Consider the following 12505-nt stretch of genomic DNA (forward strand, 5'->3'; position numbering starts at 1 on the left):
TGGACCTAGTGCCAAGATGCCCCGCCCCGAGGGACCACCTGACCCCTGCCACTATGTCCCAGCCACCATGTAAGCAATGTGGGGGCCACAGTCTCAGAGCTGAGAGGGGCTCCTGTACCCAGCCAAGCTCTAGTACCCGCTAGAAAGAGGCGGCCTCAGCGAACCCCCAGCCCAGGCTCATGCAGCAGCGAGGCCCACAGGGTGTACGGGCCTGGGAGAGAGAGGCTGCTCTCTGGACCTTCGAGGAGGTGGCCCGATGGGTGCCCCTGCTGAGCGGGAGGTTGGGCAGGTGGGTGGGGCTCCTCCAGGCCTCCCCTCTCAGGCCCCAGGCCCCCATCAGGACCCCTCGTCGGGGCCCCTGTGGGGCACGGTCAGCTGTTCGTAGGTGGGCAGTGCATTGCTGGGCAGGAAGAGCTCGGGGTCGATGGGGCCTCGGCAGGGCTGGACCAGGTGGGCGCCACCTCCGCTGGGGGGCCGGCCGCCGGGGGGGCCGCTCTGGTGCAGAGAGAGAAGCTGGTGGAGCATGTCTGTGATGAGAATCAGCCGCTGGTCCAGCTGTGTCACCTGTGGGGACAGGAGCAGAGGTGTTCTGGCAGTGACAGCCGCCCTGAGGGGCGCCCAGTATTCCCACAAATGTGAGCTGCGCTGGCCTTGGTCACAGCTGTGTGTGTATGACCCCTGTGCATGTCCGCACTGTGTGGACACGTGGGTGGGGGAGCCCCTCTGTAGCCGGGGACGGGTGGCCCAGCAGGAGCCAGGGTCTGGGGCAGGGGCCTGGCCCAGCAGCCCTCGCCCTCCACCAGAATGGCGGCCTGTGAGGGGGCTGTGCCCTTCCCTCAGGCTGAGGCCCAGGGGACCCACTTCCCTAGTTCTCAGCGTGACGGCTGGTATAGTCTCTGCCGCCTCGGTTGGCCCTGGGGCTGAGACCCGCCTGTCTCAGGCCTGGGGACAGCTATACACCCGAGGCCCCATCCCCCAGACCAGAGGGGCCTGATCTTGGATATGCCCAGATGATGCTGGCTCGGGGAGCCCAGGCTATAGAGGGAAGGGGAGGGGTTCCCTGGGGGCTGGGGACCATTCACTCAGCTCCTTCCCCCAGACCCTGCCTGACACCCTGATTCTCTGCAGAGCTGTTTGGAGACTACCGACCAAGGCTACACCCCCCGCCCCCACCAGGAGAAGGGCCTGGTTCAGGGTCACCCACTGGGACCCCTGCATCTCCCATTGCACCCCTGCAGCCCCCACCCCCAGGTTCCATGCTGGGAAGACACAGTGTTGGGCAGGGAGGGGGTGAGGGCAGGAGGTCTGAGCTCAGGGGGTGAGCAAGGTGGGAGGGGACGTGAGGAGGAGACCTGCTCACACCCAAACCCCGTCCTTCTTCCTGACTAGAGGCACCCAGGGCTCCCTCTGCCACTGCACCGGCCCCTGCAGTGCCACCGCCCGCTTGTGCCCTGGGAGGCCTGTGGGGGGTGGCCTGGGCCTTGGGGTCCACCTGGGCTTTCTGGGCCCTGCACGCCAGTGGCCTTGACCAAGGCTGGTCCAAGTGTGGTTTAATGTCACTCAACTGTGCAGGCCCCAGCTTGGAGCATCGATTGGTTTGGCATCAATTAATGCCCCAAATGCATTACAGAGAAAAATCTGTGGTTTCATAAATTTTCACTTTACGGCACTTCAACATCTGTTGACGTCTCCAGATGTGCACATGGGTACAGGAGGCTTTACAGGGTGTTCTTGGGAAAGGAAACGGCCCCATGGTTGGGATGCAGGAAGGAGTCGGGGCTGCTGGGCGCGACTGGAGAAGGGACTTGGTCCTGGGCCACCTCGGGTGACAGTCCATACCAGGGGGGGCAGGAGGCATGGTGAACACAGGGTTGGTCAAGCCCTGGGGAGCCCTCCCAGCCCCCAGCCCTGAGGTATGCTCCCTCCTGGAGCTTGGGCCTGACCAGGATGCCACACACCACCCAGGAGCTGCCTGCTGTTCCCCTGGCTCCGGGTGCCCTAGGTTTGCCCTGCATGGCCCAGCCCCAGGGCCCAGCACACGTGACCTCCATCCCAGTCCCCCTCAGTGGTTGATCTCATTGTCTGAGCTGTAGCATGAGCTGCAGTCAGGCTGGCCTGGGAGGCAGGGTCAGACCCCAGAGTGACCCTTGGCTGCTGCGTCTTCCTCTCTGGGAAGTGGGGAGGCTGCTCTTCCCTCAGTGGCTGTCTCGAGGGTGAGGTCAGGCAGTCCACAGAGGAGCCCCCAAGGACACCCTCCCCTGGGGTGTCGTTACGGCCGGCGGGTCCTCCTGGGTCTTCATATGGCTCAGAGGGGGGTCCCTGAAGTCACCTCACCCTCTTGCCCTGAGCACAGACTGTCTTTCTTACATACACAGTGATCAGGCCCGACGAGTGGGGAGGGACGGCCTCGGCCAAGCCCTGGCCACAGGCGGTGCATCTGTGGGGCAGGTGCCCGGGGAGGCTCTGCCACCCTTGGGGTCGGGGACTGCGTTCCCCGGGAGCTGCTGGGGCAGGCCAGTTTTGGGGGATCTGGAATCTTGTCGTTATTTGCAATTTGACAGTGACTAGAAGGGCAAGGCCAACAAGGGCTCCCTTGTTCCCCGCCCCCACTCACCAAATTAATAACCGTAGGGCGTCTATGTGGCCCTCCCCTCGGGAGAGAAAAAAGCAATTAGAATAACAGCTAGTTAGAGACCCCTGGGCGGCCGGGATCAAACCCGTGGCGACAGGGGTCCGGCTTGATGTGGTTATGAGTTTGTTTTCAGACGAAAATCTTGAAAAAGAGTCTTTCATGGGAAGTTTTTGCAGAAGCTGCTCAGCCTTGATCTCAGCTCTGGACGCGATGCTGGCCTGGCGGAGACCGCCCGGGGCTGTCTCAGCCGCTCTGGGGGGAGCTGGGCAGGAGATGTGGGCAGGAGGCAGGGGCGCCGAGTCCCGGGGCTCGCAGGGGCAGAGCCCGGGTCCCTGTGAACCAGCATCTAAAGGTGGGGCAGGGCCTCCTCCCAGGACAGCCCAGGGTCACAGGGCGAAGGTCACCTGGCCCTCCTCTCGTCTGCAGACTGTCCTGGACCAACAGCCACTGAGCCACTCTCAGGAGCGATGCTCATGATCATACGGGTACTGAGCTGGATGCCCGCCTGGGGCTGCCTTGGGGTGCAGGGACATGGGGGTTCCAGGCACTGGGCAGGGCATGCCAGGGACACGCATGGGGACGCAGCTGTGACAGCTCAGCACGTCTGTGCGCGGGCTCTGTGCTCCATCCTGCATCAGGCCCCACAGCGTGGCTGCGAACATCCCACTTCACGGACAACCAGGCAGGACGAACAGTGACAGGCAACCCCAAGCCACCTTCCTCTCTCGGCCAAGGAAAGCCCTGCGGTCCCCCTGAGCAGCCCTGATCTTCTCCGAGGCCTCTGCACGTAGTGTGTCTGCTCGCCCCTGAGCTGTGTCTCTCACTGGAGTTAGGCTCCTGGAGCTGGGGTCCTGCAGCAGCCCTGGGGTGAGCACCACGTGGCCCGGTGCCTGGACTCCAGAGCCCCTGGGGACCCCCAGCCAAGGGGGAGGGGAGGGTGGTGCAGGGTGCCATCGCCCCGGGTGAGCTGGCCCGGCCCCTCCCAGAGGAGAGCGCGCACCAGGCCTGCGGGCCCTGCCCCTGGCTCGGCCGGCCTCTGCAATTCCAATCGAGGGGCCTGGGCTTGGGCACGCCCCTCCCCCACTGCTGGAAGGCGGGAATAAGGCCCCTAAATCACCTTGCGCTGGGGCGCGGGGCTGGCCGGTCCTCCGGAGCTGGGTATGGCTGAAACGGATCACGGCCTTCGTCACATCAGAGTTTACGGCAGGAGACCGTGTGACTGTGTTTATGGCTCGGTTTTAGTGCCCTGGCCTGGGAGAGGTTTTACTGCTGGTCCCCAGGGCAGCCGCTCTGTGGGGCCTTCTGTCCCTCAGCGGAGGGGCCGGTGGGGATGGAGGGGACGGAGGGGACTGCGGGGCCTGTGGGCACGGGCGCCATGGGCAAGGATGGGGCATGCACGTGGCGTGTCTGTGGGAGGCCCCGGTGTGAGGACACATTTTGGGCGTTGGAGCCTGAGTGGATGGCACAGTGGGGGGGGGGTCTGAGTTACAGGGATGGACTCGGGGACACGGACAGGCTGCCTGGGTTCACGTCCCGCCTCATCCCAGGGGTCTCAGGAACCCATCGCAGGCCACATCGGCAGCATAAGCTTGCCCCCCCTCCCGACACCCAGCCCTAGGACCCCTCCACTGGCACCACCGTCTCTAAGTGACAAGCTCATGCCCCCCGCCACTGGCTCCAGGCAGCAGCTTCTCCCGCGGGCCTCAGCCACCTTGCCCCACGGAGCACCCAGTGCCCCGAGTGTGAGAGGGCTCCCTCCTCGCTCAGACCTCGGAGAAGACCCCCGGAGCTCGGAACAAAAGACGGAGTCCCACCTTGAAGGGGGCTGTGTGAGCAGAGCCCTGTCACCCCGGGTCCAGTTGGCTCCTGCCAGGCCGTCCCACCCCCGCCCACCCCCAGGGCCACCTGCCCTCAGCTCACCCACACTTCCGCTCGCCTGCCTTCTCCGGGGGCCTCCCCGGCTCCAGGCCGGCCTACCCCAGACCCACCCGCCGTCTGCTTTCCTTCCCTCCGGAACTCGCCCCACGTCACCGGCTTCTTTACTGTCTTTCCTTTGTCTCTTGTGTCCCCACTTGCCCCCAAGGACGAAAGCCCCGTGGAGGTCCGTGTGTGCCTCATTCACCGGTGTCACCCCGTCCTCCTGGACACTGGTTGTCTCCTCCCACCCCCGAGTCCCTGTCAGATCAACATTCGTGTGGGGTCCCATCCAACCCCTACCCCGCCTGCCCCCTCCACGCCGGCGATCATCCCCGTTTCCCTGACTTGTTCCCCGTGTCTGCACTGGGGGCTTCTCGGGGGGCTTCTCGAAGGCGGGGTTTCTGCTTTTTGTATCCCAGCTGCTAGCCCAGAGCCTGGTACGCCATAGGTGCCCAGTAACAGTCGGCGGGGTGAGTTGATAACCCACAGAGGCCGGGACCCTCCAGGTCAGCCCCAGGTAGGGCGGCCAGCAGAGGGGCCGAGGGCTGGGCCTGCGTGTGCGTGGGCGCGTGAACGTGTACGCACACGTGCTGGGCCCGCTCTTGGAGCGGGTGAAGGCTGGGGGCTGGACTGGGGGCGCGGAAGAGCCAGGGGACAGACTGGCCAGCCCCAGCCCGGGGGCCCTGCCCGCCCTCCGGGTGCCATGGTGCCTTCCCACCGTGCCCTGGCCTGGAGACAGCGGCCCCGTGACTCAGCTGCCAGGGCCGGGCTGCAGCTGTGCCGCTAATCCGCTCCGATGGGCAGCCCCTGGCCCCCACCCACAGGCAGCGCAGCCCCCCTCCCGCTCCTCGGATAGGATCCCTGAATCAGCCTCCCTGAGGCTGGAAGCACGTTGGAGGCTGGGCCCCAGGGGCTCTGGGCTGCGGGCCCAGATGGGGGCTGGGCAGCCAGGCCTGGAATCTAGGACACGGCCCCTTTCCTGGCACCTGAAGGGCCTCGAGGGGAGGGAGAGCTGGACGCCCGGTGCAGGGGCTCTAGCCCCTCCAGGTGAAGAGGCAGGACTTCCTCCCCTACAGGCATTCCAGGGCCCTGGGGCTGGGGCCCGCCCTCCCCCTTCAGGGACAGGGCCACGACACCCTCCCAGCCTGTGAGGCCCAGAGCCCCGGAGCCGGAGGCCCCTCAGCCTGTTCTCGCTCCACCCGCTGCCAACGCCTTCCCCCTCTGCTTGCACAGGCCGGGGGTCGGGGACTCAGTCCTTCACTGGTGGGCCCAGCCCCCACATCCTCTGTGGAGTGGCAGCTCCAGCAGATCAGGGCACAGGCCCCCAGAGGCTCGAGCCAGGGCAGGAGTGGACAAGCAGCTATTCAAGTCCTCGAAGGCAGGACAAGCTGGCGAGACCTGGCCCGTCTCCTTATGGTCCTCCATCTACTGCGAGCAAGGAGCGGCCCTCCAGGGTCGTGGGTCCTTTGCGTCCCCACTGTCTCCTCTGTGGCATTTTCCCTCAGGGCACTTTTAGAGCCATGCCTACCACCCCACCTCCTGCCTTCTCAGGCTCCCCTGCCATGGGGTTCCTTGCTGTCCCTGGCTCAGGTCGGGGTGGCTCCCCCATCACAGGGTCTGGGTGCCTCCCCACAACGCACCCCATGTGGACACACAGCAGCTACTCGGTGCCACGTGGGGCAGGGGGACTGAGGCCTCTGCCCACCCCACCTGGGGGCCAGCCCCTGGCTGAGCTCCATGTGGCTAAGCCGGCTGCTGCTGCCCCCCTGCCCCCCCCCAGAAGACCGTATGGGGAGCAGGGTGGGTGGGCCGGACGTCGCTGGGGTACAGGCCGGGCCCTGGGTACTCCAGCCCTTTGTGGACATACATGGCAAGCCTGCTCCCCTCTGCTCCCAGCAGCCCCCTTATCAGGCAGCTGGCATCCCAGCCCTCCCCCAGCTCCTGGCCCACCTTCCCTGTCAGGGTCCAGCCCAGGCTACGTCACATGCAAACATGGGACCCAGCCTGTGGGCGCCTCTCCATCTCCAGCAGGGCCATGCAGTCAGACCTGCCCACCCCGTGACCTGCCAGCGCCCGGCCCTCCCTGCGCTGCAGCCGCCTCCTCATAAGGGTGGCTCTCTGCAGGTCATGGACGTCGTGGACGTCGCTGTGACCAGGGTAGGCTCAGGTGACCCACTGATTTAGGTCTTCAGAGGCGGCCTGGGGCAGGTAGGGTGCAAACCCCAAGGGCTCTAGGCTCCTGGTTGGGGCCCTGGAAACCCGTAGGCGCCCCCACCATTTGGGGAAGCCAGCAAGGACCTTGTCCTCCATCCTGCTCCGTGGCCCCCTCCCAGGGCTCCTGCCGTGGTCTGTGCTTCACATGAAGCCCTGGCCCCATGCGTCCCCCTCATTGTGACCCTGGCAGCTGCCTTGGGAGCCTCCTGACTCCAAGATGGTCCAGGATGGTCTCGTCCCGTCTGGCAGGGAGGCCCTCCCCATACAGCTCCCCACCCCGGGGCAGGGAGCAGTGGCCTGCGCTACCCAGGGGCATCTGTCTGCCACTAGCAGGAGGTATCTGCACGGGGACACCGGGGGAGAGAGGGCACAGGGCTTGGTGAAAATGGAGAAGCAGAGAGTGATGCTCTCCAGTGGGGCATCTGTTCCCCACCCCCTGATCTCCAAACTCATGCACCACTGGCCAGCCCACCCATGGCTCCTGTGCAGGTGACAAGGCTACCCCTCACTGTCTCCCCCCTGCTCTCTTGCCCCACCTCAGTCCGGCCCCCATGCCAAAGTCAGTGACCTTAGGGAGTTCGAGTCCTGACTCCTGGGTGTGTGGCCATGTGGCCAACGTGCTAGAGGGGACAGGTCTGGAGTGTCCTTGGGAGGCTTGAGAGCAACCAAGGAGGGTGGGGGGTCCCCAGAAGGCCCACAGTGCTCAGAAGGTGAGGGGGAGAGCAGGGAGGCCTCCACCCAGGAAGGAGGCCTGGGCTTGGGGGCGGGCCTGGCCTCTACTGATGAGAGATTCAGGCCCATCCTGCGGCTCCCGGCCTGCCCTTCCTGCTCCTGGGGCCAGGAGGAAGAGCACCTTGGGACACGGGGCCGGGTGGGAGATCCCAAGCTGACCAGACTGGGTATGGTCTGCAGGCCTCCAGGAGGACCTGGGTCACCTACTATCACAGTCTGGAGGTTCCCCATTTGGGCCTGGATCTGGGGGCCTTAGAGACCATCCTTGGTACCACTCGGGTCACAGCTCTGGGAGAGCCACACAGGCAGGAGCCCAGGTCCTTCTGTCACCTGAGTTAAAGGTGAGGATGGGGCACCCATGGGGGAGCCCTCCTCTCTCTCACTGCTCTGTTCCACACAGACCCAGCCCCCACCTACCCAGAAGGCTCCTGCCAGTCCGAGTCTGCTTGTGCAGCGTGGACGGACGCCGGCCCTGCTCTCACCCACCTTCCTGCTCCTCCCAGATGCCCTCAACTCTTCCCCACCCCCCAGAGCCCTGGCTCCTCAGCGAACCATCTCACCTTCTCACCAGGGCATCGGCAGACCTCCCTATTGGCCTCCCAATCCTTTCTCCCTCTATTCTGGAGTTTTCCCGCCACCAGCAACAAACCTGCTTAAAGAGCTCTCCCCGGTGCTATATTCTCCATCCCCAACTCCTGACCCCAGAGGCAACCCCGCGCCCTATCAACTGCCCCTTGGCTTCCGCCTGGTACCCTACACCACGCACTGTTGCTACTCCCCACTTCTGCAGTGCTAGACATCCGGAGTGACTGCCTAAAATGGAAGATTTCGTTTTCACAGCCCCGTTTGAAACCCTCTTTGCAATGTAACAATACCCTCCCAGTGTAGTTACACTGCAATTCTAGGCTAGCTATTTACCGTTTGCATTTTATAGAAACATTATGCAACTTTCTATCACTGTGTAAATGCTGTTTTCAGCAGGGTCACATGGTCTTCTAAGATGATGACTGTTTGTTTTCCCTGGGGTTAAGAGTTGCCTCTATGTTTTGCTTAGTTTTTGATGCGTCTGTCACTAGTTCACTCTCGAGCTCTCTGCTGGATTTGTGAAACTTCTCTTCATCCTGTTGAGAACATCAGCCATCTATCATCTTCGTTATTTTTTGTCCTAGAAGTTTCTCTCTGGAGTCCCAAGTAACTTTCTGAGGAAGGGCACGTGGTAAGTAAAACTTCTGTCTGTGTGTGTGTGAAAATGCCTATAATCTACTCTCTGACCTGAGAGTTTGGCTGGGTATAGAATTCTAGATCGGAAAAGATTTTCTTCCCCCTCTGAAGTTCGAAGGTATTTCTCCATTATGTGCTGGCTTCCTTCATGGTTGTTGACAAGTCTGCTGTCCTCTGTGTGTGACCCACTTTTTCTCCCTGGAAACTGAGGTGGTATCCTGATGAAGGCATTCTGGGAACTGAGGAGTGAACAGGGTAGGGGTCTTACTTTTTAGCACAGAAGCGTTTACTGAGTCCCCCTTGTTTTTATCATGAAAGCTTTTCCTCCTCCCACAGCTGCTCCTGGTGTCCCCAAATTCAGAATCTCCGAGGTTCAGCTTCTCTGGGAACTAAACCTCTTGTCTTGGGCTGGGCTGGGGGCCCGACAGTACTTGGCTTCATAGGCTGGGGGATACCTGGGGAGCCTCTGTTGCTCACACAGATCTTCAATGAATATCTTCCTGTCTGCAGTCCTGCCCAACCCCAGCTTTGAGGACACCTGGGGCCCCTGTCCTCCAGCCATCCAGGGTTTGGGCTGGGAGTTGTCTCGTTCTTGGTGGCTCTCCCTTCTCCTCCTGCAGCCTCACGTCCATGTTCCCTGGTCTCCACTGGTCCTTCTGCTTCCCATTTTCCAAACTCTGTCAACCTTTTTTGGCATCTCTCTTGTCTTCTCTCCTGATTGCCTTTGCTTTATTGATGTTTAATTTACATTATTGAACGCCTTTGCTGTCCTTTTAGCAGGATTTGGAAGGAGTGGAAATAAACTTAATCTGCCATATTTATACAGAGTTTGTATACGAACTTTTCAGCCTTTTTCACCTGGGCTTTTGTCCCTGGCACCCCAGGGCTCCAGTTACCAGTGACCTCCCAGTGGCCACTTCATGCTGTTTTCTGTCCTGACTTCTGTTTTCCTCCACGGGGGCAGGTGCCTTCTTCAGGGGCAGGTCCCTCCCTGCTGAAGCCCTTTAGCTCCAGGACCCACATTGCCCTGGTGTCTCTCCTCCCAATCTCCACTGTGGCCCCTTTCTCCGCTGGCCATTGCATGGTGGTCATCTTTGCTTTTTTTACTGCGGGTGGGAGCTCCACATGCTGGTGGTTGCTGGTTTGGACTCTCAGGGCCAAACAAGCCATGGAACCTGGGCCCTGGCCTCACCACGTGGTGCCTCAGAAGCATCTGGAATTGACAAATCCTAGTCCCCCATTGCCTTCCCCCCAAAAAATGGCAATGTCCCCCTCTTATGTCCAGTTCCTACCTGAGTTCTTTCTATCCGGCTTCCTGACCACATGTGCAGTTTGCCCTGTGGCAAAGATGGCTAATTGTCCCCAGAGCCACTTTCTCCTTTCTAATCACAGAACTAAACAAGGTGTCCAGCTGCCTGGAATAGAGATCTAGTTTCCCAGGGGCCCTTGTAGTGACTTGGGGTATGTGTTACATTCTGGTCAATGGAGATAATGGGGGGCTGACAGAGGTGGCTCTGCGCAGGGTCCTTTCCCTCTTTCCTGCAACTGGAATGCAGATGTGATGGTGACTTCAGGAGCAGCCCCGGGGGCCACGAGACAGAAGCCCTGTGCAGACAGTGAAGGACACAGAGAGGAGGGCCTTGTGTCCAATGCTCTGCACACTTCAGCCCTGGGTGCTTCCACTTGGCTGGAGCCCCTTAGGTGGCAAAATCCCCTCTTGACTAGGCTACCAGATGTCCGATAGCCTGGGTGTCACTGACCCCCAAACACTCCAGGCTCCCTCCCACCAGGACCTCAGGATCGACACTCCCATCCGCAGTAGGTACTTGGTAAAGATTTGTTGAAGGACTCGGTGAACCTGGGGCAAGTGAGTCAAAGCACTCTTCTGTTTTTAATCCTTACCTGAGGACATGCTCATTGATCTTAGAGAGAGGGGAAGAGGGAGAGAGAGACATCGATCGGTTGCCTTCTATACATGCCCTGACCGGGGTTCGAACCTGCAACCTAAGCATGTGCTCTGATGGGGATCGAACCCACAACCTTTCAGTGCACAGGGTGATGTTCCACGCAACTGAGCCACCCGGCCGAGCCCGATGCACTCAAACACCAGAAAGCACAGGAACCTTCTAAGGCCCGAGGCGGGGCCGGAGGTGGCAGGAGGGGCCTAGGGTAGCTCAGGCTGCCCTTCCTCTGCTCCTGACATCTGGCCAGCTCGCCCCTGTCCCATTCAGTTTCTGCTTCCACGTACCCTCCTTGGGGACCCCCGTCCACCCCTGCTCACCCGCGCCCGCCCGCTTTCTTCCTGCTGGCCCTTGTGGCTCAGTGACTTGTGCCCCACCCCCAATGCCTGCTGGCTCCTCGCCCGGCTCTCCCAGGACTGCGCTTCCTGAGGAAGGGGTTTGTGGCCTCCCAGCACCTGGCACCCCTCCAGGCGCACAGTAGGTGCTAGAGTCTCCGAGGCCTTGAGTCCCTGGTGGAGGCAGGGCCGGGACCCTGAGATGGGGGGCGCCCAGGGGAGCCCCAGTTACGCTGCACCCCATCTCTTCTCTTCAGGGCTCACGGGTGGTGGGCTGGGGTGTTGGGCTGCACATGTGGGGGGGTGAGGACTGCAGGGTGAGGGTGGGGGTGGGGGACGGGGGCCCAGGGGCCGGCCTGGCGCGCCCTCAGCCCTGCGGTCCTCCCGGGTTTCCGTGGCTGTCTGCGCGTAACCGCACGGCGGTTTCCATGGGCGCTGCCAAGTGGTGCTGCCGGGCCTGGCCACGGGTTCTGATCCCCGACAAGCCTGCTCTCTGTCAGGCAACCCTGGGAAGCTGGGGAGCCCGGGGGGCCCGAAGGGTTAAGCGGCCCTCCACCACCCTGCTCTCTGTGTCTTCATTTTTCAAAGCCCGGGCCCTCTTTCCTTCCAAGTCACAGCTGACGTGAAATGCAGCCTTAAAATGCAGCTGACATGGAAAACAATAGCGGTCCCTCGGAGAGGCTCCACTGCGGGCTGGAGGGCCCCCCGCCCCCCAATAATTACTCAAGACATGGGCGTGAGCCAGGCCTGGTTAGGTAACAGGCTGTGTGCCCCGGAGAGTTATAACTCAGGCAGTTCACATGATCTCCTCAGACAACAAAATCGTTTCCAGGATGGCGGGCGGGGAGGGCCAGGCCTCGGGGAGAGGGTCCGGGGCCAGGAGAGGCCGGGGCCGGCTGGGCTGGGGGCCTCCGGGGGGCCCCAGGGGTGCAGCCTGGGAACAGGGAGCTGGGAAGCATCTGTGGAAAGTATTTGTTCTGCTCCCTCCCTGCTCTGATGCCCCAATTTCCCCCACCCCCTGGAGCGCGCGTCCACCCTGGTCCCGTCCTTCACTGACAAAGCCTGGGAGAAACTCACTCGCGCTGAAGTGTGAGTGACTAACCACACTGGGCACTGCCCCTTCTCTGAGAAAGATAATTAATCATCTGTTTACTGTCCGTGGCCCATCGTACATGACTCCCTCCAGGGCAGATCCACATACTTCCCGGTGTTCCCAGGGCCTCACACATAGCAGACATTCAGAGAATATTTGCTGAAGACCAGGACGTCGAACCCAAAGAAGGGAGGGTCACTGCTGTAACTTCAGGCACATGGCAGGCCCTGGCGGCGAGCGTCCAAGGGAGGCTGGCACGGCGGCAGTGCCCATCGCCCTGCAGGTGTGGGTTGGGAGGGCTCTGCCTCCCTGTGGGCCTGGGTCTGCACCCTGGCCCCCTGGCCGCTGGCCCACAGCAAGGGAGCCCGAGGTCCCGGCTGGAGGATCCAGTGCCCACTTG

General features: G+C 62.1%; 1 protein-coding gene across 4 annotated transcripts in view; it reads right to left on the reverse strand.

Annotated features, from left to right (window-relative positions):
- Positions 1–336: 336 nt before the first annotated feature.
- The window catches only part of KCNQ1 (potassium voltage-gated channel subfamily Q member 1), a 254293-nt gene continuing 242124 nt past the window's right edge, over positions 337–12505 (reverse strand). For all 4 annotated transcript variants that reach the window (XM_087822084.1, XM_087822083.1, XM_087822082.1 and 1 more), the window contains one exon: positions 337–564. In XM_087822084.1, coding sequence (XP_087678210.1) covers positions 337–564 — 228 coding nt within the window. The remainder of the gene's footprint in view (positions 565–12505) is intronic.

Source organism: Miniopterus natalensis, chromosome 11, assembly GCF_054644295.1.
Source record: "Miniopterus natalensis isolate mMinNat1 chromosome 11, mMinNat1.hap1, whole genome shotgun sequence".
Taxonomy (NCBI): domain Eukaryota; kingdom Metazoa; phylum Chordata; class Mammalia; order Chiroptera; family Miniopteridae; genus Miniopterus; species Miniopterus natalensis.